General features: G+C 37.3%; 3 protein-coding genes across 5 annotated transcripts; all 3 read right to left on the bottom strand.

Annotated features, from left to right (window-relative positions):
• Positions 1 to 834: 834 nt before the first annotated feature.
• RID3 (Transducin/WD40 repeat-like superfamily protein) lies at positions 835 to 5,372 on the bottom strand. Of its 3 annotated transcripts, XM_007017139.3 has the most exons (9): positions 5,063 to 5,372; positions 4,858 to 4,971; positions 4,630 to 4,763; positions 4,362 to 4,509; positions 3,807 to 4,006; positions 3,263 to 3,390; positions 2,278 to 2,522; positions 1,865 to 2,073; positions 835 to 1,137 (listed from the first exon to the last, which is right to left on the bottom strand). In XM_007017139.3, exons 1-8 carry the CDS (start codon positions 5,264 to 5,266, stop codon positions 1,897 to 1,899), a joined length of 1,350 nt encoding a protein of 449 aa, XP_007017201.1. In that variant the 5' UTR covers positions 5,267 to 5,372; the 3' UTR covers positions 835 to 1,137; positions 1,865 to 1,896. The 3 variants fall into 3 exon arrangements, with proteins under 3 accessions (XP_007017201.1, XP_017980800.1, XP_088665278.1); XM_018125311.2 differs by lacking the exon at positions 835 to 1,137 and having other exon boundaries at positions 1,665 to 2,073; XM_088809152.1 differs by lacking the exon at positions 835 to 1,137 and having other exon boundaries at positions 1,665 to 2,073; positions 4,642 to 4,763.
• Positions 5,373 to 7,943: 2,571 nt separating this feature from the next.
• On the bottom strand, positions 7,944 to 9,619 carry HSFB4 (heat shock transcription factor B4). Its single transcript, XM_007017138.3, has 2 exons — positions 9,199 to 9,619; positions 7,944 to 9,054 (listed from the first exon to the last, which is right to left on the bottom strand). The coding sequence occupies exons 1-2, from the start codon at positions 9,445 to 9,447 to the stop codon at positions 8,218 to 8,220; spliced, it is 1,086 nt and encodes a 361-aa protein (XP_007017200.2). The 5' UTR covers positions 9,448 to 9,619; the 3' UTR covers positions 7,944 to 8,217.
• Positions 9,620 to 20,214: 10,595 nt separating this feature from the next.
• Positions 20,215 to 22,813, bottom strand: SBP1 (S-ribonuclease binding protein 1). The gene is made up of 4 exons (XM_007017136.3): positions 22,654 to 22,813; positions 22,449 to 22,549; positions 21,839 to 22,164; positions 20,215 to 20,789 (listed from the first exon to the last, which is right to left on the bottom strand). The coding sequence occupies exons 1-4, from the start codon at positions 22,728 to 22,730 to the stop codon at positions 20,262 to 20,264; spliced, it is 1,032 nt and encodes a 343-aa protein (XP_007017198.1). The 5' UTR covers positions 22,731 to 22,813; the 3' UTR covers positions 20,215 to 20,261.
• Positions 22,814 to 23,404: the final 591 nt, after the last annotated feature.

The following is a 23,404-nucleotide window of genomic DNA, read 5'->3' as shown; positions in this document are numbered from 1 at the left end:
CTCTGCAAGAAGAGGTTCGATTGGATAAAAAGAATCCAGGGGAGAAAGATCTTGTTGTTGGGTTGGTTTCTTTTACTTTGCATTATCACAGTTGCACCACCTTATCTTCTCTTCCCCACATCCCATTTATAATGCTTTTGTATTTATTATACATATTATCAGTCCAACATAGCAAACGAACATATTATTATTATTATTTCGTCCCACTTTCTTCACCCTTCCTCCTTGGGAACTGCAGGGCAGGGCAGGCTCAGTGAAGCAAAGGAAAAAACTATTTTATTCAATCCAAAAAAGGTCCCACTTCTCCCTCTCTCTCTCTCTCTACATGATTTTCAACACTTTGAATTTGGGATCGTTTTCTGGTTGCCCAATTGCACAAAGCAGACAGTCAAAAGCATCTTGGGGACACTTTACCTTTCTCCAACTTATTGTCCCTCCCATTTTTCACGACTTGTAAGTTGTGAAGAGTAAAACAATAGTGGGCAAAGGTATGTGTATCTCTGGAAGGAAAAAGAGTACGGTAGGAAGAAAGAGATGAGAGTTTGGTAGTGGAAGGAGAGCAGAGCAGGCTTTAATTTACTTCACTATTTGGTAAACTTTGCTTTGTTTGGTGGCGAGTGGCCTGTGCGTCATGATACGCGTGGTGATCTCACGGGCTGGTTTTCCAGATCTTTAAATAGAAAATTTTGGGGTATTGCACTTTGCTGGCTGCGTCATCCCATCTTGCATGTGATTCACGGCTTCCTCTACATGAACACTACAAATCAATGTACCATTTACTGCTAGAGCCTAAGATTGATGTTTCACGATGCTTAATTGCAAGCAATGTTAGGCTTTTGGCAGTTTTAATGAAACATCATTGAAGAGTAGCTGACGACCCTTCCTTCCAAGTCCATGGAAACCCGAGTTTGAATCAAGTGAATTAACAGTCTACAAGGTTCAAAAATATTATTCATGAGTAGCTGATGCATGGACCCTTCATTATTAAGAAGAGGAAAACAATGAAATTATCCTAGTATAATATTGGTATCTTCTGCTGCATGCCACCATTGCTGGACCCATCCAAATGCTAGGTTTGATTCCCGCAGCCCTACCACTTGAAAGTTGAATCCATACAGCGAAATGGGAATGGGAAATCTGCAATTTCAGGATTTCTTTTCAGAAAATTGTTAAACATTCACTGAATTAATTAATAATTTTGGGGTAATTAATTCTTCTTTGAGAAATCCTAATTCATCTTGTGTGGAATAGCTAATTGTTTTGCGGGCTTTTTTCTTTTTCTTTTTTTGTATTGGGATAAGATACTTCTGATTACAAGTTTTAATAATTTTCTTGATGGCATTAATTATTTGAAAATAATTATACATTTAATGGCCTATGCATAATTTATAATTCACACCTACAGACGGATTTAGTACAATGTTTACAATACAATATGATAAATATTATATATATATATATGATCTTATTATATCTCAGATATATTTGAATATGGTGATGCATAATAATATTTAAATCCATGGACATGAAATTAGAGTAACTTTGCAGTCACACTAGCATTGCATGTGCTCTGAGTTTTGTAGTTTTGCTGCCAAGACAATCCCGACCAACTAAAAAGTGATTGCATAACAGGATCATTACTCATAAAAGTGAACGTGTGCACATTTGTCATGAATCTTCATAGTCTTTCTAGAGTATGCTTCATGATGAAGGTACAAAACTTGCTATGGGGTTCTTGTTACATTGTATTTGATACAGCCACAACATTGTTTACTATCGTGTACCATAACCTTACAAAACTAATTCTCCAATGAAAATTAGAAATGAGCAAACAATAATAAGTCAAACAAGGGGGCTATAGTACCTCTCTTGGGAGGTCATAACAAGAAAACTGTGTTAGGGTGAGTTCCCTTCAGATCCTCCCATTTGCTCCCCATCTAAGAGCTCATTGACGCAGAACTCTTGCAAGTTGTAATAATTTTTTTTCCATTGCTGAACCATCGGCATAGATCTTTTGCAATCAAGCTTCAGTATCTCCACCTCCATTTCAACTGCAGCAGAAGAGCCTTGTTGCTGCACACAAGGGGTGAAGAAGAGCTTAGATGAAGGTTTCAAGTTTATGGAATATAAAATATATACAGCAAATGATTAAAGTCAGTAACACTAAGAAAATTATGAAGATGGCCATGACGCCTGTACTAAGCAGTAATGAGTAAGTGAAATTGAAACTACAATAATTACATGGTGCATAAACATGCAATAAGCAGTAAAGAAAACCTGAAGCTCTTTAATGTGATCATTGATTAGCTGAGAACTGAGGTATGAAGCATCTGTAGGAAGGTTGCTAGTAGCTGGGAGATTAATGATAGCTTTATTATCCATGTCTTCATCTGTTGAATTTGCATATTTTTCTAGTGGTGGTGGGAGTGATGATCCATGCCTTCTTGAGAAACCTTGCGCATTTGATTCTGCCCGACCAAGGGAGAGTGGACGACTAACAATGAGAATATTGTTCACAGGGCCTGAATATCATTGGACATCAATTAAATGATAGCATACTAAAGAACATCATGCAAAGTTATAGTAGGAAAATGGAAAAGGAAAGGCCACACTAGATGGAAGAATGAAGCATATTAGGCAAAATTATAAAACAAACTATAAGCTCGAGTAAGATGAAATACCTGTGTACTAAAATCTAGCTTTAGGAAATTAAAATTTGCATTTCCCTCTTATGCTATATTTTTTAGTGTGTTGATCATGAGCATGAACTAATTCAATTTGGATAAAGGAAGACAATGTTTTCATTCAGATCAAACCTTAATAAGACATTCTCAGCACCTCACAAAATCTTAGCCAAGTGCCCAAGCCCAAGAGGCCAATACTGGTAAATCCTTTAGGATTTACAATGGTTTTTAGCATAACTTGACAGACTACTTATTCCACTTTTCCCTTTCTCTTGCATGGTCCTCTCTTTGAATGTTTCACTGCTTGCTCAATAGACTATATTTATATTCCCTACTTTTTCCGCCTTTAAGATTGTAGTAATATATTTACACATGCAGCAAGGATAACAAGTACAAAACAGAAAGTGCAAAACCAGAAGCTATGCTTATTCATATATATGACTGATTTGGTTTAAAGAAGAAGATGCAAACATGAACCGTAAGTGTGCACAGAAGATAAAGCCCAAAATTAAAAGTATGCAACCTAATCAGAGCCTTTCATAGAAAACAAGAAATACTTCTGGTTGTTTAAATGAAACCTTTGGCATGTCTGAACATGCGAATGATGTTTTGGGTTTTCACATCCCAAACTCGAACCATGCCATCCTCTGATCCGGATAGTAGCAAATTTCTTTCTGTACTATATGCCAAGCAAGTAACAGCTTTACTGTCCAAATATGATTGCAAAACTGTTAGTAAAAGTTAGTATGAAAGATATAAAAAGAAACTTTATAAAATTTTAAAGAGGATGCGCAACATTAAATGCTACCAATTATGAATACTGTTATTCAGTCTTCAATTATGACATACAGGCAACTTAATGTTCGTGTACATTGCTCCTTTTCATTTTTGCTTCTTTTTTTGATGCATAAAAATCACGAGTATTTATAAACTCCACGTTCAATCTAGGGGATGAATCATAGAATTAGAACCCAGACCATGAAACAGTAAGTTATTTCAACAGCAATGAGTACAACCATAGCACGTTCAATCTAGGGGACGTTCATAGACTACCTTGTCAGAATTACTTAAGAAAAAATTGTAAAGATGGGTGAAACAAAAACAAATAACAGAATAACACACCTGTGATCAGATAATGAACCGATGATGTGCAACCCATAACTGTTGCTAGGCGAACTTTCAGCATTAAGTGCAGCAATATAGATTTTACCATCTCGACTTCCAGCATAGAAGACATGTTCACCAGGGTCTAGAGCAATTGCATCAATGATGGAAGGAAATACAATGTTTCTTAATAACCTACCCCTTGATAAGCTCCAGACCTATTAGCAATGCGCATCAAATCAGGAACACTTTACAAACTAACTAGTAGAACAAAAAGGTCAACACCATACATTATCAGAAAGACTGCAGCATAAAAACATCTGTCAATTACAGAATAAGTCAAAAGAGTTTCCTCGAAATAAGGTTCTATTACCAGAATGATAAATTAGTCATAATAAAGTGATAAATATGCAAATAACTATAATGTCTATTAATTTTTTTGAGAAAGTATATCTTTTCAGTTTGATCCAAATGCATCAGTTGCTCAAGCAAACCATGCTCTATTACAGTAATTATTATTTCATCTGTCCAGATAGTGCATGCATTTGGGCTTTAAATAAAAGCAGAACAAACCTTACATGTCCGGTCTTCAGAAGCCGACACAATAATTGCACTGCCTCCACCATAACCCATGATGATATCAGTTACACACAGAGTATGTTCTGTAAAACTATACTCATAGAGATGACTTGCCTGCTGTCTTCTAACATCATCAAATATCCTAATTCACAATAAACATTGAAAACACAAACTATCTACAATTAGTAATCGCGATAATCAAATGCTAATACATGCAATTGTAACAGAAAACACAATTAAGGATTAGAAAAGGAGCATGTACAAGAAAAGTGACCAAACTCTAACGCATCCATCGTCTGATCCAGAAATGACAAGCGAATTATCCTCAGAGAAAACCAAGCATGTAACTGCCCTATAATGTGCGTGCCACTTCTTTAACAACCTACCCGTTGCAACCTGAATTTTGAAACAGATACCACCTAAAAACCTTAGCTTCAATTAACAATCAATGATTTAATAAAAAAAATTAATAAAGGATATAAATTTTTACCTCCCAAAGGTAGATGTCTCCGGATGAACCTCCACCAACAATGTAACTACCTTCGCTGTCAGCAGCGAGCGGTTTAATCGGTTCCGCGGGAAAGCTTTTAACTTCTGCTTGAGGCTGTAATAAGAAAACCAAGCAAATATAATAAACAGAGAAAAAAGTGGTTTTGGGAAAGAGTCGAAGAGGTATGATGCTTAAGAGAGTAAACCTTGGACCAAGACCAATAAAGGACGTGGCCGGAGGTGGCGGAGGGGTCGCGAAGTTGAGAGGAGGCGAGGAAACGGCGACCTACGGAGACAAGGCCGTGCGGAGGAGAGGCGCAAGTCTTGTAGCGTAGTTGCTCCGCCCCTGTTTGCAGGTCCCAGCAACCGATGCCGCCGTCGATCGATGACGATGCTATTACTACATCCATGGTTATCGGACAATTTTTGTGCTGGAATTTAGTTTGGTTTTTGTTTGAAATGGGGTTCTGACGAAGAGTAACAGGGCTGGACCAGGGGCTGGGGGTTTTGTTAGGGTTTTAGCCACATGGGAGGATTGGCGAGAAGGCAGAAATGGTTTTGTTGGATCCTTAAACGACGTCGTTAAAAGGAAAGGAAAAGACCAGCAAGTGTTACCATTCTAGCATATTACCCAAACGCCCAAATGGATGCTTCTGACCTTTTATTGGGCCCATTTCAGGTGTGATCCCTAAATGGGTCTCCAATACAATCATATTTGGCATGCATTGCCATTTGCCAATGAATCCTAAGCATTATAAGCTAATCCAAGAAGCCTAATGCAGTTAATTTAATCAAACCAAACCAAATGAATATTAGATTACACATTTCTTTCTCAGTCCCTAAAGGGGAAATTCTATGTTAAATTAATTTATTTCGATGAGCATGTGGGGTGTGGGGGGGATATATGGCTATACTCTAGATAGAACCACAAAGGACAAAGTTTGGGATTTCTATTTCACCCAACATATCTAGATCTATGTGGGCTTGTGTGCTTAGCCATGTGCATTAGTGCACGCTAATGTGTGCCGGGCTCTGTTTGTATTGTGTATATATATATATATATATATATATGGGGTTTCTTCACTGACAAAGTTCTTAATCAATCACGTATTTGTTGTTTGTTGTTACATGTAAATTATTCATGGATTCTCATTGAAAGTAAAAAAAAAAAAAATTAAAGCCTGAAACAAATCAAGTCATCATTTTTGGTTATCTTGATTTAATTGATGGCTTTAATATTAGAATTATTCATGAATTCATTACAATGGATGGTGAACAAGTTGGATAGAAAAGAAAAGTAGAAAAACAAAAGGGAGACCTGTATATATGTTTGCAGCCTTACAATTCTTGAACCCCCCCTCTATACACACACTTTTTGTGTATTGTGTTATTTTTATAGTCTTTTGGTAAATTGTCAATAAAGTGTTGGACCAAAAGAAATGCAAAGGGAAGATGTCAACAAAGTGCATTTCAAAAGGGCAAACAAGAAGAGAAGAAGGGAAGCTCTCGTGCCTTTTTCTTTTTATTAGACTTTGTAAAACAAAAGAGAAAATTTTCTCTTTGGTCCAATCCGGCTGTTAAGCAACACGAAAGGAAAACGCATTCCCCTTAAAGCATCTTTACCGGATGATCCGTATCCACTTTTAAGACCCATCACCCCCTAAGTACTTTTCTAGTCTTTTTTTTTTTAAGTTCTTTCTCCCATCTCTCTTAGACTAGACGTATCATTCTACATCACACGTGCACTTTCTAGGTCACGTGCCATACCCCCCAACAACTCCAGACAAAGGGTAAGAGCCAAAGACATAAATAGTGTCAAACTAGGGTTCTTAGGGTTAGTGTTTTTTTTTCCCTTGTTTATATGTATTTTTTTTTTTATAAGGGTACGAGACGAAAGAGAAATGATGGGCACGACAAAGATATTCTAAGAATTCTATATTGATACTTTTATGTCCCTCAGGGGGACTTAAATAGATGTTTCTTAACTTTCTTTCATCACTGTCTCACAGAGTTTTCTCTGTCTTAGGTAATTAATAACTGCATGAAAATACACAGAAGAACCGGATTCAAGAAAAAGCAAAGAACCTGTTGAAACGCCTAGTCAAACTTTATGTGAAACTTTACTTGTATAGGGATTTTGGACAAAGGGACAAGTAAAGCCATAAAAGAGAGGGATGGGGTTTTCGGGAAGGGAGGGGGGACGGGCATTGTTTAGCTACCAGTCAAGGGTCTGTCTTAAGGTCCATCTTCTCTCTGATCTTTTTATGGGGTTGTTTGTCTGGAAGAAGGAAAGAGGGATTGGAATTAGTGAAAAGAGAGAGGGATCCAAAGATAGGTTTTGAAGACGTTGATCAGATACTTAAAGTAGGAAAAGGCAAAGGTTTCTGGTCCTCAGAAGAAGTATAGAAGCCTTGATAGAAACATTTCAAACCAACATTTTTAGTCAGTTCCTCTTATATTTCGCTTTCATCGAATAACTCACTCTTTTGGATTTTTTTATTTCTTTTATCTAATAATTCTTTAGTTTCAAACTCAGGATGTGTTTTTCTTTCTTTTTTTTTTTTTAAATTTTTGGCTTGACTGACAGTTCATAGGAATGAGAAATGATAATGGGGAGATTATAAGCTTCTTCAAACGATATGATAACCTTCTTTTTCTGGATCACAGTATAGCTTCTCTTTTGGCAATAATAGTGATGATAATAATCATAATTACAACGATAATAAGGTTATTGAGAAACGAATGCCAGCTGCTCTTTTTCCCCCCCATTTTTATAGTAAATCTTTTTGTATCGGGTTTTGAATTCGGATGATGGTATCAAGCATGGCTGTACGTATCATCCATTAATGGACTAATCAGAGAAAGCCCTAGAGAAATTGTCAATGAGGCAGCTATTGCCAGAGACTTCCTCAGCTTTTTTCTCTATTGAAACTGAAAGGAAAGACATCAGGACTCTCTCTCTCTCTCTCTCTCTCCTGCATTAATGCAAGTATATATGTAACTGGAAGATACAGACATCAAAATCATGAATAAAGGGAAAGGAAGAGTATTGAGCAATAAATTGCACCAATGGAAAACTGAAGAACGTCAAGGAAAAAGATTGGTGTTGAGATTTTGAACTTTGCTTTCATCTTCACTCTAACCAAAACCCACCTGCATTCATGTGGCTAGGGGGAACAAAATATTACCGGCACTAAAATTATATATACACAGTCACAAACACCCACACACCCCACTCGAACAATTTCCATCAACAATATCATCAGACTCTAAGAGATAACAAAGACAATCAAACAAAAACTAAAAACAGAAAGAAGAAGTTCAAAAAGAAAGCTAATATTTCTTGAATAGATATGGGAAACTAACATGTTGATGAAGGCATAAGATTCAACCCTAAATCATCTTTTTCCAAGACCAAACGTGCCTTGTTAGTCTCCATGTTAGCTGCACCATACTCCGGGTGCAACCTCTTCTTGGATTGTAAAGGCACACCAAAGAGCTTTGTTTTGCAACTATTGCTGCTTGCTTCTTCCAAAATCGTCAAGGAGCTTTGCGATGTAGCACTTGGGGAGTTCAAAACCTGAACTTGAGGAGCTTGCTTTGGACTATTTGGATAATACCCAAGAAGCTGGTTCAAAGGCTTTTGCAATAATGAACTATTGGTAGTAACAACAGGAGGAGCAGCAGATGAAGGAGGGCCACAAAGAAGTAAAGAAGGAGAGTAGGAATTGCTTGGAGTGACAGGCTTGACATGGTTTTGCACAAAATAGATAATATCATTGTAAAGCTTTCTCATATGGGCAAGTTCAGACATAAGCAAATTGTTGCTTCTTCTCAGCCTTTCGTTGTCCTCTGACAAAGCTGTGACCGAGCTGCTGTAGCCTCCACCCCCGCCGCCACCACCGCCAGCAACCACTGAGACTCCAGTGCCTCCTCTTGGTGAAGAAAGTGGTGGCGAGTCACACCAGTTGGCTTGTTCATCTGAGTCAGCTGGAGAGATGCTGACTCGGCTTGGAAATGGAAAGAAACTCGGGGCATTAACCAAAGGAGAATGTGGGTGGTGATGGTGGTGATGGTTTATTGCCACTTGTGGCTGCGCAGTTTTTCTTCTATGGATCTCACAAAGCAAATGTTTTTCTCCTTTCTTGAAGAACTCGTTGGCAAACTCCCATCTGTCTGGTACAATCTTCCTAAAACCCTAGTTTCATTAACGAAAGCAAAAGCAAAACCCAGATCAGTACTATAACCAAAAAGGCAAAATATTTCCTTTAAAAAAAGGATAAAGATTTATCAGTCATACTTTGTAGATTTCTTAGAAGGGAGAAAGTTTAAGTTTTCATACATAAGTATTGAGCTGTCTGACGAAGCTAGAGAAATTGTTGTGCTTGAAGTAATTTGGAAGTAGATCACGAGCAAACTCGGGAGGTCTCCAAACAACGAAAGTAGTGTCGTCTTCTCCCCATGAAACTATGTGGTCTGTGGTGGGATCGTCTACCAGTTGGTAGGTTTTTGTGAGGAATGGTGCTGGCACTGATTTGTGGGAGTCCAATGATAGTAATATTCCTTCACAATTGTCGAGTATCACAGCCATTGAAGATCAAAGCAAGAACTGCTGGATTTGTGTCTTAATGGAAGAGAGTCAGAGAGAGTATGAGAGAGGTCTGAGATAAAAATAGAGGGGTTTGGAGCAGGAGAGAACAGATGGCTGAGGGGTGATTCTTAATTCTTAGTGTGGGATAAAAATGTTTAGAAGGGAGGGGGAGGGGGGGGGGGGGGGGGTTACAGTAAACAGCGGTTGTTTTTTGGCTTTATTGTTATCGCAATTTTTTTGGGTTTTTTGTGTGTGTGTGTGTGTGGTAGTATTTAGTATATTTTTGTTTCCCTCCTCGGTTATGTAGTGAGAGAGAATATGTGTCTGTCTGTCTAGGACTGTGAAATAAGGGCCTTTCAAGACAAACCCGTGACTCTCTCCCCCCCCTCCCTCTCCTCTCTCTCTATCTCTCTCTTCTCTGACAATTGATCCCGCGCACACCCACTTAAAATCAGGCACAGGGGGATGGTGCAGTCTGTCCTTGGGAATTGACAATGAAACCCCTTTCCCTTTCCTTCCCTGCTAATATTTTATGTAAGTGTTAATACCTTCAAAATAGTCAACAGTTTCATTACTGCTAGCTATTCCAAGTGTATCAGAAAAACAATTTCCCTTTTGCCTCTTTTATTGCACTACTTCTTTGGTAATTCTGATAAACTAGCTATACTATGGTACATGTACCCCATTATATATCAACCAATGCAAAAGCTCGGATGAAAAGGGCAAGCAGTGGAGCAGATAATTCCTTTATCCACCAGTTTGCTGCTTTTAATTTATAAATGCAATGGAGTTTTAAGGGATGGGTAGAATGGTCAGGGAGGGAAACCTTGTTTATGTTATGCAGGAATAATAGAAAGAGAGAAAAAAAGCGAAAAAGAAAAAGAAAAGGGAAAGGAAGGAAGGTGGTTTCACTTCACGTCAAACGAGTGTCCTCTTTTTCATTTTGTAGCTTTCCGTTTGTTGTTTAATATCACCAACCCAACACACCCTCCTATTTCGAATCCCATCATTTTCTACTACTCTAGCAGATATAAGGTAAAGGATACATCGAACTACGTGATGGGATTTAAAGCCTGTTCTTGGTGACGACATTGCTTCTTCTTCTGCTTCTTCTTCTTCTTCTACTACTTCTTCCATTGGCTTCGGTTTCTCTTTCGCCTTCTTCTTCTTAGCATTACTGTTTTTTCTTTCGTAGTAATATTCCAAACTTCAATATCATAAAATAGACATGCTCTCTCTGCCCCTGCCCACTACTGCCTTTACTGACTAACTTACAATTGTATAAAATCTAAACTAAACTATAGCTCTATGTAATGTAGCCCCTTTAGCCTCCTCTTTTGAGCCTCCAACTTCGGCTCGGCTTCTTCTTTGCTGACGTGTCTCTCAGGTGATTGAATTATTGGCCCTAAAAGTTTCCATGAATGACTGAAAATATCACAGCTTTTCTTTTTTAATTTTTTTTTTGTAAGTAAAATCTCGGCTTTTCCTTTCTTTCTTTCTTTCTTGTAATCTTCCAAGAAAATTTTGTTTTATATATGTCTTTTCTCTCTCTCTGTCTGTCTGTCAATGTGAGGGGGGCTTGAAAATTTATCTTACCTTGGAGAGCAAAAAATGACATTCGGAAACTGCAAGCTGAAAACCTTCAATCTTTGGATTACATATATATATATATATATATATTTACTTACTGGTATTTTCCTAATAAAATATGGAAAGAAAATGAGGTAAGAAAAAAAAAAAAGAAAAGGGTCATCTGGGATTTTACTGCAACAAGTGTCAAGATTTAAACAAGATTGCATGAAAACCATAGCAATGAGTGGACAGTGAGGGATCCTATAAAAGTGAGAAATGGATTCATTTTGTGATGAGTTAGGACAGTAGACAGTAGGGTCACAAAGGGAGGTCCAAAGTGAAAAAATAGAAAAATGATGACTAATTATTTCGCATAGATACTCAGCTGATTATTTTGATCATGCCCATGATTCTCATCGTTGGAAAAACAAAGTTAAAACTGTCCCAGTTCCCCCACCCATGATAATTCCTCTCTTTACATTTGCTTTGGGGCATGGGTACTTTCCATTCTCCATAAAAAGTTTTGCCAAAAGTTAATCCTATCTTATTAAGCAAACCCCAATCGCTGTCCATTTTCCCCAAACACAACACAACACAACAGGTACAGGGGAAAAGCTAACCTTGTTCACAAATCCTCCCCCCCCCCCCCCAATGGCAATTCAGTGATGCTCATACTTCACTGCTGTTATTCTGTCCCAGTTCGGTCTTTAACTTGATGCTTCAGGTATATACTACTTAATCAAATTAGAGCAATGCTAGTGAATTTGTATAAGAGAGATCCAGGAAATGCAAAAGAAGAGAAATGGTAGCTGTCGGGGTATATTCTAACTATTCAAAGATCCATCCTTTTTCCCCAAGTAAAACAAAAGGGCCATTAGAAGAATATACTGCACACAAATTTTCACTTGGTAAAGACCATAATTATTCGGTGCAAAGTAAATTCCGTACTCAAGACTAGATTTGATCCCTTTCATTTCATCCCACTTTCTTTTGACTGTTTGCTAGCTAATTTATACATGTACTATATCATGTAGTATCAGTTACTTCCCAATGCAATTTCAGTTAAACAGTCAATAAACCAAAAATATAACAAGTACCCACAACAAATATTATAGAATGAAGAAACAAAGGGAGGAAAAAGATGTTAGCTAGCATGTGACCAGGAAATTATATCGCCATGACAATGGCAAAGAAGCAATGTCAGCTTCAAGTCCCGATATTCAATTATAATGGGAAATGCTTCTTCAAGTCTGAGAAAAACACCTTCTAAAACGTGCTATGCCTCATCTCTCTCTCTTCTCCTAACTTTCTTAATCCTTCCCTCAATTGTTCACACCCTCACCCCAGGACCTTCTGCAGCCTGTACAATTGTTGCAGCGGCTGACATGGAGACAGTCTTTTTGCTTATTTTTTGTTTGATGGTTCAGTGTATGTTGCCATTCTCGTGATGCTTGTTTTGTACTTTTCCTGGATAACATACATAATACTACTATTTATTACCACCACGACTCTTCTCCTCATTCATGTTCCATGCACATTTCTGGGAGTAATTTCCTTTCAAACTTTCCTAGACTCACCAAAACACTAGATTGTTTCCCCCACATGAATAATACTCTGCCACTCCTTAATTATCCTTTTTTTTTTTTTTTTACTATGGAAGAATCAAATTTACAGACGATAATTAGTTCAGAATTAACTAGAAATTATGGCAGATTAATTACCCCCTTTGATTAACCTAATCATGTAATTAATCCATGGGTGAAACATGAGATATTGAGATACGGTGGGTCCATTAAGAAATACAAAAATGGGTCCTAGCTCATTGATGAAAATGAGCAGTTTATGGACAAGGAACAGAAGCAAAGAAACAGTTTTTGAATGATGATGAAAAAGAAGGTGAAAACTGAAAGGAGAAAAAAGGTTCATTTCTCTCTCTTTCTTTTATTTTCTATATGGAAATCGATTTTTGTTTGCATTAAGACACTCATCACATATGGAGTGTGTGATAGGGCCCCACGGATAGTATGGAAATCTAGAGAACAAAGGCTGATCTTTTCCTCTCAACAAGTTGTCAGCAACTTAGACGCAGATCCTACCGAGCCCACCACCATCACTACCCAAAATCTTCACAGCCTCTCTCTTCTCTTTCCCTATTTCAAACTCTACACGTTGAGGAGCCAAGAAGATTCTATTCCAATTTCTAAAACGCAGTGAAAGTGAACCCCACCCCTCTCTCACATGACCACCGCCGATTCCCTTTCCAAAATACTATACTGGTTAATTGTTTTGCTTTTCTTCTTCTGGCAGATAAACAATACAAATACGACCAAACCTACCAATATTTTATATCACGATGAATATGGGAATTCCAAGGAGAGACAACTTAAAACACAGAGCGAATACGGATAAAACCCCTACTCCTACTAATTATTTTAAGTGGAAAAGAAAAAGGGTTTGATGACTCTGTGTGTGTGAGAGAGAGAGATAAACTAATTAAGGGGCGTATTCTTTTTATTTTTTAATATATAATCTATCGTAATATATATATATATATATATATATATATATATATATATTTATAGCCTTGTAGTAGCAACGATCTTCTCTTTCAACTTTCCTTTTCTATTTCTAAAGTGATAAAAAAAAAAAAAGGAGAAGGAGAAAGAATCAAAATCAGTTTTCTATGCGACAACGACAAGCTACAAGGTTCTTTCTTCTGTCTCTTCTTGCACTCTCTTTTGTCTGTTTCACTGTCCATTTCCCTCAGCAGAAGCGAGGTAGAGAGGGGGAAGACAACCCCATTTGCCATTTTGCGCAGCATAAAATTAATTAATATAAAAACACGTTAGAAACTCAAATATCAAAAACCAAACATGGCACTCTATGTTATGTTCATTTATTTAAACATGCACAAAAGCATCAAATCTGTGAATCGCAGATAACGGGTGGTCAAAAGAAGGTTGAAGGTAAAACAAGTGCATATGGCCAGGATAGATTTGAAGCGAAAAAATAAAAATGTGGATTGAAATGGTTCTGAAGGGGGAGGGGAGGTCACGAGGAGACATGGGATCCCACGAGGAAATGGCAGGGTGATATAAATGGAGAGGACAAGATAGGTAATTGTCTTGGTAGTGCAGATACGTAGGCAGGGTTTGTCCTTTGTGTTTTTTATGTGATTGACATCTCTGTCCTTCTAGATGACACCCTCTTCCCAATTTGCACAGACGAGAGGCGTACCCGGCCTGCTGCTTTAATAATGCATGCAAATATATATGTAGAACGTGCTATTCTTTTTGCCTGGAATACCCTTCTCCCTTAACCATGATTACTACATCTAATAGAATAGGATTCAGCTCTACCCACTGGGAACTTAATCCAGTTATGCCTTGCACTCTATTCTAAAATTAAGTTAGGTACTAATAAATGATATTGTCATGATAAGCAGGTGCTTGCCCTTTAAGAATCAACAACTTTAGGGCATTCCATATTGCCTTGGTTTTGCCACAGGAAGAATTAATGTTTAAGTTTTCTTATAATTTGTCCCCTCGCAACTGCTTGAATAATTCTTGTACTTTGGGCAATCAATTCCAACAGGTTGCAACTAGAAACTGCTTTTATATATTCCATTCCTTTTAGTCATTCAGACACTTGGGGTTAACTTCATTTATATGCCAATAAACATACACCTTTTAATTAGTTTGATGGCTTTAGAAAGCCAGTGATCACTTCAGCATGTTCACAATTCTCTAGAAACTAAGCTCATTTCAACTTCAAATCCCTATATATGCATGCAGGGGCAGTAAATTTTTTTTTATTTGTATCAAATGGAGAAGGGAGTCAATATATACCCCAACATGGCAATAGGCATGAAGTTAATCATTAGTATGGATGAGGAGAAGTCTTTCAATAACTAGGCTATGCCTAAAGCATCATATACAATGCATGATTCTGTTTCTTCAACTGAATTCTCTTCTTCCAATTTTTAAAATATTGCTTTGACATGTTCAATGCGTGTGGTCCATTATGGTCTCCATTCCCACAAAAGGAGAACTTGCCTAACAACAACATAGCCATTTTTGTGTTGTTTGATCTTTTATATATATATTGGAAATTAAGAAACTCTATATTAATTTTGGTATTAACTAACCAATTAAATCATGTTGTTGAATATAATTAGAATGTGGTACAAAATTAATTACATATGTAGGGCCGAAAATGGAGCTAGTGAGACAATGACCAATTAAGATGAAGGAAAAAAGAAAGTTGAGATTTTATATGTGGTTGATGATTAGATATAAAGGGAGGTGTTTATGAAACGTATTAGAATAATGGAGGATTGGGTTTGCATGCAAAAGTAGGATTCCTCCAAAAAAGACGTTAAAAAGCAACTTCCTCCACGACTAATCTCTTTATCATGGGTCCAAAAGGGGGTTTCTATATCGAAATTTTAGACTTGCATGGTGAGTGTAGTTTCTTATCAATAAAAGAAAGCTCATTTTAACAAGCACTTTAGAGAGTTACATTAAAAGGAGAGAACAACAAGAGATGTCTTTCCTTCCTTTTCCATTCTTTTTCCGCCTTTCCCCTTTCTTTTTCCGCTCATTCCTTTGTTAAAGACATGAATTCAACTTCTTCTACTTGAAAAGCTATCCCCTACTACCAACGTGTGAAACTTTGTCATGTACAAAAGGACAATGGACAAGAGATTGATATGCAAGTATATTGTACAGATGATGAAGATCAGAGTTGATTCAGAAGTAGTACACAAGAAAGAAAGATATCAATCTAGCTAGCTAGCCAGCTTTGATGTGATATTGGGGGGTATGTGGAGTGTGGTCTTTTGAATTCCACTAGTGAACTTGCTTTTAATCAGTGCCATGATGAAAACATGGCCGACCTTGGATGTCTAAGTCTGGGCCCGGATTTAATTAAGTTTAGAACAAATAAACATTAGTAACATCCATGTATGACCTTAGCATGATTAACCTGAAAAGCATTAGTACCCGAATGTCAAAAAAGACACTAGGGAAGAATGGTGGTTTTTGTATATTCGGATAGAAGAGGGGAACATAAAGGCTGTTGGATCACATGCACATCACATTCTTTTTCTTTCTTCCTCTTCTCTTCTTTTTATACTGTGGCTGATGAACGTTAAAGGGCCAAAAAAAAAAAACCCAAATACAAGGACCCACAATTCAAGCCTACTGCTACTGCTGCTCCTCCTCCTCCTCAATCCAAGGGATTCTTTGTGTTGATCAACCCAAATTCTGGGTCCCCCCATCATCTTCACCATCATTTCATGCATATATATGAAAGTCCCACCTCTCACGTCTGCTTACTCTTGCAAAGCAAAATGCTTAAAAGTGCCCCCTTTTTCTCTCTGTTCACTGCCAATAATTTAGGATATAAAACCTGGCAACCCTCATCGAAATTCGACTTGAATTATTGTAATTCGATCGGATGGTGATCGGTTCTGGGAAAATGCAGTTACCCTCGAATCATTTGCAGTGTTGGGTGGATCCGGGCAGGCAGTCTACTTCCCCTCACTCGGTTTCTTTTCCCATTTATAATATTATTATTCTTTTACTAATTGCTACATACATAGATAGATAGATATATGTTCATCATAATCATACAAATATTATTGCCACCTAATTATCCACTATATGCCGGTCAATCATGTCGACCAAAAAGCTTGCAACCTCATTCTGGTCTTGATCATTCCCCGAAACTGACCTTCCATTCATGAAAATGATATACCTCCATTTCCCACTGTAGCTCGACTGTCACGCGCGCCTCTCATAACAGTTTACCTCCAATTTAGTCGCTTCTTAATCCTATGTAATAAAGCTATACTGATGATCACTTGCTTACTCCATTAATCTTGACATGTGCCATGTTGATCATGTGGCAGCGCGCTACAAAAATTGATTAAATCTGGCTTCCAAAAGCGACCAATTAAAACCTCATCAACTTGATCAAAACCAAGTTGCGGTCATTATTAAAGAAGACCCTTTTTTCCCAAGGCTTGTGGCTCAATTCTTGGGCATGAGATTAAGGAAAACTAGAAGGATAGTAACACTGGCTGGCGGTCCTCCTTCACATGAAAGCTACATTTGAAGATTATTGGACAAGGACGTAAATTTAAGTTGGGTTTCTCTCCTTTGGACCACTGTTTGCCAAAAGTGAAGCCAGCAAGCAATCAGGGGGAGGGGATAAGACTTCTCTTTTTCTTGGTTTCATCTACGGAACCAAGGAGAGCCCATTTTTTTTTTTCCTTTGCCCCATGTATACGTACAAACTGAGGATAATAAGACAATATTCACAATCTCAAGGGAAGTAGGATTTTGAATGGTGGAGCTAAGAGTAGTAATAAGTAAAGTTGGTACTTGAATGACTGAAGCAGATGCAATTCTGTAACTAAACCTGAAATTTTGGCTTTATATACGAGACGAGGCAGCGTCAAAGCAGAGATCAGGTGACATTTAATTTGTAAACAACAAGAGACAACGATGTTTTTTAATCATAGAAGGTACTCCGTATTCATTAATGGAAATGATGTAATAATTAGATTATAATCTGGGAAGTGGTGTAAGGAGTGCACATGGTACAAAAACTATGCAAATTTTTCAGAGAAACGAGGAAAGACAACACTTGAAACTATGCAATACAAATATTCCATTTTACATCTTGGGGACCCCTTTACCCCAAGGAACTGAGGCAGAGCAACTAAGCTATAGCCTCGTACCCGAGGCAGAGGCTGTGGGTATCACAAGATACATGTTCAGTTTAAAAATGGAATAACTTTGACAGTGTAAGATCACATTGGAGTCCCCCACTCACAACCCAAAAAAAAAAAAAAAGAAAGGAAATTCACGGAGTGTACAACATCGCCTGATGAAAAAAGAAAGGCAAAAAAGAGAAAAACAAAGTGGAGGTAAGCCCATTAGAGATAAGCCATAGACCCCACCTAGAGAAAGAGGCAAAAACCCAAAAAAAAAAAAAAAAAACAGCTTTATGGGGAATAAGGAGGAGGTTGGATGATTGAACTGGAGTAAATAAAGTCACTCCTTTTTGAAATTTATTTTTAATTTTTGTAATAATGGGGATAAAGGGGAATGGAATGGAAAAAGGCGAAGGAAAGAGGCAATGACAGGACTGAGATCGGCTGGGGTTTGCGGTGGGAGGTGGAAGTGGAAGTGGAGGTGGAAATGGAATAATAATCATAATAATAACAACAATAATGGATAGCAGATAGTTATAATCATGGGGGAAGCATATTCACTTTCCTCTTTGTCATCACTTTCTAAGGCATGATTAGAAAAAAGCCCATCAATCTTCTACCCTCTCTTAAAGAAAAGCATTCTCTTCCTTCCCCGCCACTTTTGTCCAATTCTACCCCAAATAATCAAAACTTGTTTCCCAAGACTTGTACATACTAATTACAATATTAGTGGAACCAAAAGCTTGGGGTTATGCCTCCTACTATTATTTTATGATGTTCTGTACATCAACCTGCAATTTGTTCTCTCATCAGCTTGGCTTTAACCTCTAAGAGCTCTTGAATTTTGACTGCATGGGGCCTGGCAAAGGTGACGATGGCTGTTCAACGACTAGAGAGAAAGTACTTGTTAAAACTTGTTCACAACTGCTCATATTTGAACAGAATCATAAAGCTGAATATGTAGTTGGTTTCAGTCAGAAACAGCAATATTCCCTTGGCTAATATCTCAATCTCCCCTTTTCTCCATTGGGTGTCTTTCCCTTGCGCTCACTTTTTCTCAGTTGCCATTCAAAAGGTTTGATTTTCTGCAAACTGGGCATAGGAAGCCGTCTTGTCTGAGTGATAGATCGGGTCAGACTGATGCCCTTGTTCAAGAAGAATTTACTCGTGAAAAACAAACCCTATCTAAATAGTTAGCTAAGGCCATCAGAAAATGATGAAGGTATATCGCTTAATCATAGCCATGCGAGCGGCAGCAATTCTCTAAATTCAAATTGCAAAAAAGATTATCAAAAGAGATAATTGGTGCCTTTTTTTTTGGTTTGTCAGCAAGTGAAGATCACCTTTTACATTTTTTGCATTAATTTATTTTGTCTACGATAGCCCAAAAGTTTTTGCAAGTTACTACACTAGAGCCCTTTTGTATATGGTTGCATAAAATTCATTTTGGGGTGACTTGAGCCAGGAGAGAAACAAGGTAGAGATGCATGGAATTAGTGGCAGATGGCAATGAAGTTTGTCATATCCAATTCCTAATGGTTTCAAGCTTCAATGCGGCCTACTTCTCCAAGCCGCCAGATAAAGGGCTCTTCCATAGGTTAGCCCAGGGAAGGGGCCGCTGCATGTTACCTCAAGGCAAACAAAGAGCTAAAGCCCACGTGCTTACAAGCAACATTTAAAGAATTGGAGTTGGGTCATTCAATTTTGACGATCCTTTAAGATGTGAACCTTTCAAAATCAAATTAAATTGGTTTTGAACAAATTATTCAGATTCTAATTGTTGATTAGAATTAGTCATAAAAGGAAAAGAAAAGGGACTTCTTCATCGTTTATACACTGATCAGCCACCCGAGAATCTTTCAAGTTATGTACAATTTCACTCAACAAGAAGCAACTGTAATCAGTTTATCTCAGAAAAAGCATCACACTTGACATGATATACTATCAGACATCCTTTCTGTGTGATTGAGACCCTAGAATATTTCATATAACCAAGTCATATACTCCATATATACACGATGAGAAACCCTGCCTAACTATTCTTGAAGCATTTCATACAAGCTTGGATTTGCCTCTGACCTACACCCACTTTCTTAACTCCTACAGTGCATTTTTCTGCTCCTATGTAACTACCTACATAAGACTCCATGAACCTCAAATATGATAGATCTTGCCCAGTTCTGAAACTTATCCAATCATTCAATAAGATCTCACACTTCAAGAACCTTCACATAGATAACATAATATGGTATCCCTAACAAATTGCTACTAAAACTACATAAAACCAGACAGCACTGAGCAGGGAAAACATAGAAACTTCTATAACAGAATGAAGAACAAGAGAATAACAATGATTCAACAACTTAAGAAAGTGATGATGCGGAATCCTAAGCACGCAAGACATTTCTTTTCAAAAAAGGTTTAACAGCAAACCAACAAACAGCAAGCAACCATCAAAATCACAAGAATACTGGATATAACTTTAGTATAATCTATTAAAGCTTTCAGATGCATATCATTACATAAAGACCTCCATGCCAATAAACTTAGATGACTGACACAAGGGACAAAAACTAAGCTTACTTTCACAACCTTTACACAGGCAGAGATGCTTACAAGGTAACAAAAGCATGCAGGCTTCATTCACTCTGCAAACCTTACAAGTCATCAACTCTTTCATGTCACTATTCTCCTTGCAGAGCAGGTGGAAATTAAGGGCTCGGCCATTGCAGCATGAAGCTGTATCATCAACCTCACTATCACCACATCCTTCCTTACTATCTCTACTTTGAGCATAAACTTGCTGAAGATTAAACTTGAGGGCAGTAATCATGTTCTCATTGTATCTGGCACGCTGCTGCCAGGCACCCGCTTCCATGGTCCATTGCTCCATTCGCTCCTCAAGTTCCATATTCTTCTTGTTAATATTTTCCAATTCTTCTTCTTTCTCACGAAGTTTCTGCAAAATTTTCTCTTCGACCAAGGAAATTGTCTGAAGTTGGCTAGCCTGAACCTTCTCCAACACAGATTGCCGTAATCGGTCACCCTATTTTAAGAAGAGGGAATTAGAAGTGTTTTCACTAAAAGTCAAATTCAAAACTGCTTATTGACCAGCATATATTGTGGAATAAAGATAGAAAGTTAATGCTAAAACAAGCAACAATATATGGTTTCACCACCATGAACATTACCATACTCATACAATCATACTATCTCCCGTCACTTGCAACCAATAAAATACACAAACAACTCCAATCAGAACCTTGAAAAAGAAAAAAGGTGGATAAACCATGTAATTCTCAAGTAAGATCTTAATTCAAAGCATGAGAACAGAAACATCCTCCAATTATAGCAAGACCCAGCACCATAGATTTTTCAAATTGATGAATTCAAGTTAGCATTGTTTGTGTTGGTGAAAAGAGACTAGTTCACTTTATTCAAATCCAAATTAGTTTCTTCAATTTCAAGCATAGATATAATGAACCTCATTAATATAGGGTACATAGTGTTATTTTCAGAAACAAAGCAAAACTAAGCACACAATAAAGTATATTTATAATTAGCAACAAGGTCAAAATGCAGATGGCTAATGATATTTAATTGTTAATAGTTTTAAAAAATAATGAATATAGAATGGGTACAAACAGCTCCGCAAGACAACTTCAATAGTTTAAGTTAAAGTCGAAGGGAAAACACAATGAACTTATGCAGGACATGCAAAAGCTTGACTCACTTTCATTAGCACTTTGCAGCTAGATAACGACAACAACCACACTCACTAAATATGACAAAATAATATGTAACGTGTTAAAAGTTTGGAAACTGCCTTATCCAGAGTTAAGAGAATCAATAATCGAACCAAGAAACTACCAAAAATATATCTGAAACAAATCTTAACAGAAAATTTTAGCACGAAAGCATGATAAATGCACATGCATCCAATGACCATAAAATCAATTATTATTCACATATGGCACAAATGACATCCTAAATTAATAAATTGATCCATGCAACATACGTGGAGCTAATAACGAAACATGTTTTATTTCCATTTAACTATGATTAAACAAAAAGCTAAAGTCCACAAAGCCAGACCTGAACTTTGAGGAACCTATCAATCTCTGCATCCTGTCGCTGCAGCTCATGATCAATGTCATCACCAATGAGTGACAACAAAGCCGAGTCACCAGAAGAGGCCATCCGATTATTATTATTATTATCTAGTGACAAACCTAATCCTGTTGAGACTGACCGTGCTTGAAAAAAATCAACAGAAGATATCTGTGAATTGTTCTCCAAAAAGTCTTGTTCCTTCAATTTTTTCCTTTTAGGCTCAACCCCATTATTCCATTGCAACTCGGCTCCTCCATCACTCCCATCTGTCACCGGCACCGGACCCGGCGCAAAGCCAACAACATGAACTAAACCAATAAAAACAACAAACGAAAATTCAACAAACCCAGTTGCTATAAGCTTGTTTTTTATAAATGAAATTAAAATCCCAGAAATATTAAACAGCAAAGTTCCAATTTTGATGCCTAAAAAGTATAAGCCAGAGAGAGAGATATAATGTGATCATTTTAAGCTAACTTAACACTAAAAAGTTTTAATTTTTTTTTTACTTATCCTCATATAATTCTTCACCAATTGCATAGAAACTAAAGCGAAAGTAAAATAAAAAAGAAAAGGAAGTGAGAGGGATTACAAGGAGGGATATAAGGAGGATGTTGAGACTGATCTTGCAAATTAGGCGCACTGTAATAAGCAAGTGCCGGTGAAATCTGATCGTCGGTTGTGTATAAGTTCCTGAGATCAAACATAGAAAGAAACAGATTACAAATTATTTTCTGGTTAGGGTTTTGTTTTTGTCTGTAGTAATTAAAGTTTTGGTATTAATTATTTGGGTTTACCTGAAACTTTTCGATTGCTGTTGATGTTGTTGGTGAGGTTGATAGTGTTGTTGAAAGTGGTGATGAGGGAAAGCCATCTTTTGGAGACTTGAGCCTTTCCCAGAGAGAGATGAGTTTTTCTGTCATATAGAAAGAGAGCGAGAGAGGGTAGGGGACTGGCGAGGTGGCCGATGGAGAAGATTCTTTATATTTCTAGTTTGGCCCCCCTTATTTGTTATATTTTGTGATTCAATGCAATTAGTTTGTTCGCTAAACAAAAAGATCCCTTGTAGTTGGTTTATTTGTTTCTTATGGAGTAGTAGGCCAGTTTGGGCTGCCAGTCATTCGCGTAATTTGGTTTTGGTTGGATCCAACCAGCCCTTGGATAGCAGGCTTTTAAAGCCCAAACTCCCAAATTTTGACGAAGGGAGAGCTGGGGAGTAGAAAAAAGAAGCTGAAAATATGTATTGGCAGTGGTATTGCTACTTATTTTAAACATGTTTAGTTTCACAACTTGGAGAATTTGGTTGGTCTAATGTTGAATATTACTACTTCTCAAGCTGCCTAATTTGACTTCAATTACCACAACAGGAGATTGCTTTGTCAATGAAAATTTCACTCAAGATCACATCCAATGAGTTTGATTAATCAAATACCATCCTTTTTAGATGTTTTTCAACCATCGATGCGCAAAATAATAAGAATAACCGTTCATTTTCTTATTTATCTAAGAATGAAAATTAATTGGACTATATTTACTGTTGACGAGGCT

Source organism: Theobroma cacao, chromosome 8 (genome assembly GCF_053813885.1).
Source record: "Theobroma cacao isolate CCN51 chromosome 8, ASM5381388v1, whole genome shotgun sequence".
NCBI lineage: Eukaryota > Viridiplantae > Streptophyta > Magnoliopsida > Malvales > Malvaceae > Theobroma > Theobroma cacao.
Note: the sequence above shows the minus strand (reverse complement) of the source record. Positions and strands in the feature narration are given on the sequence as shown.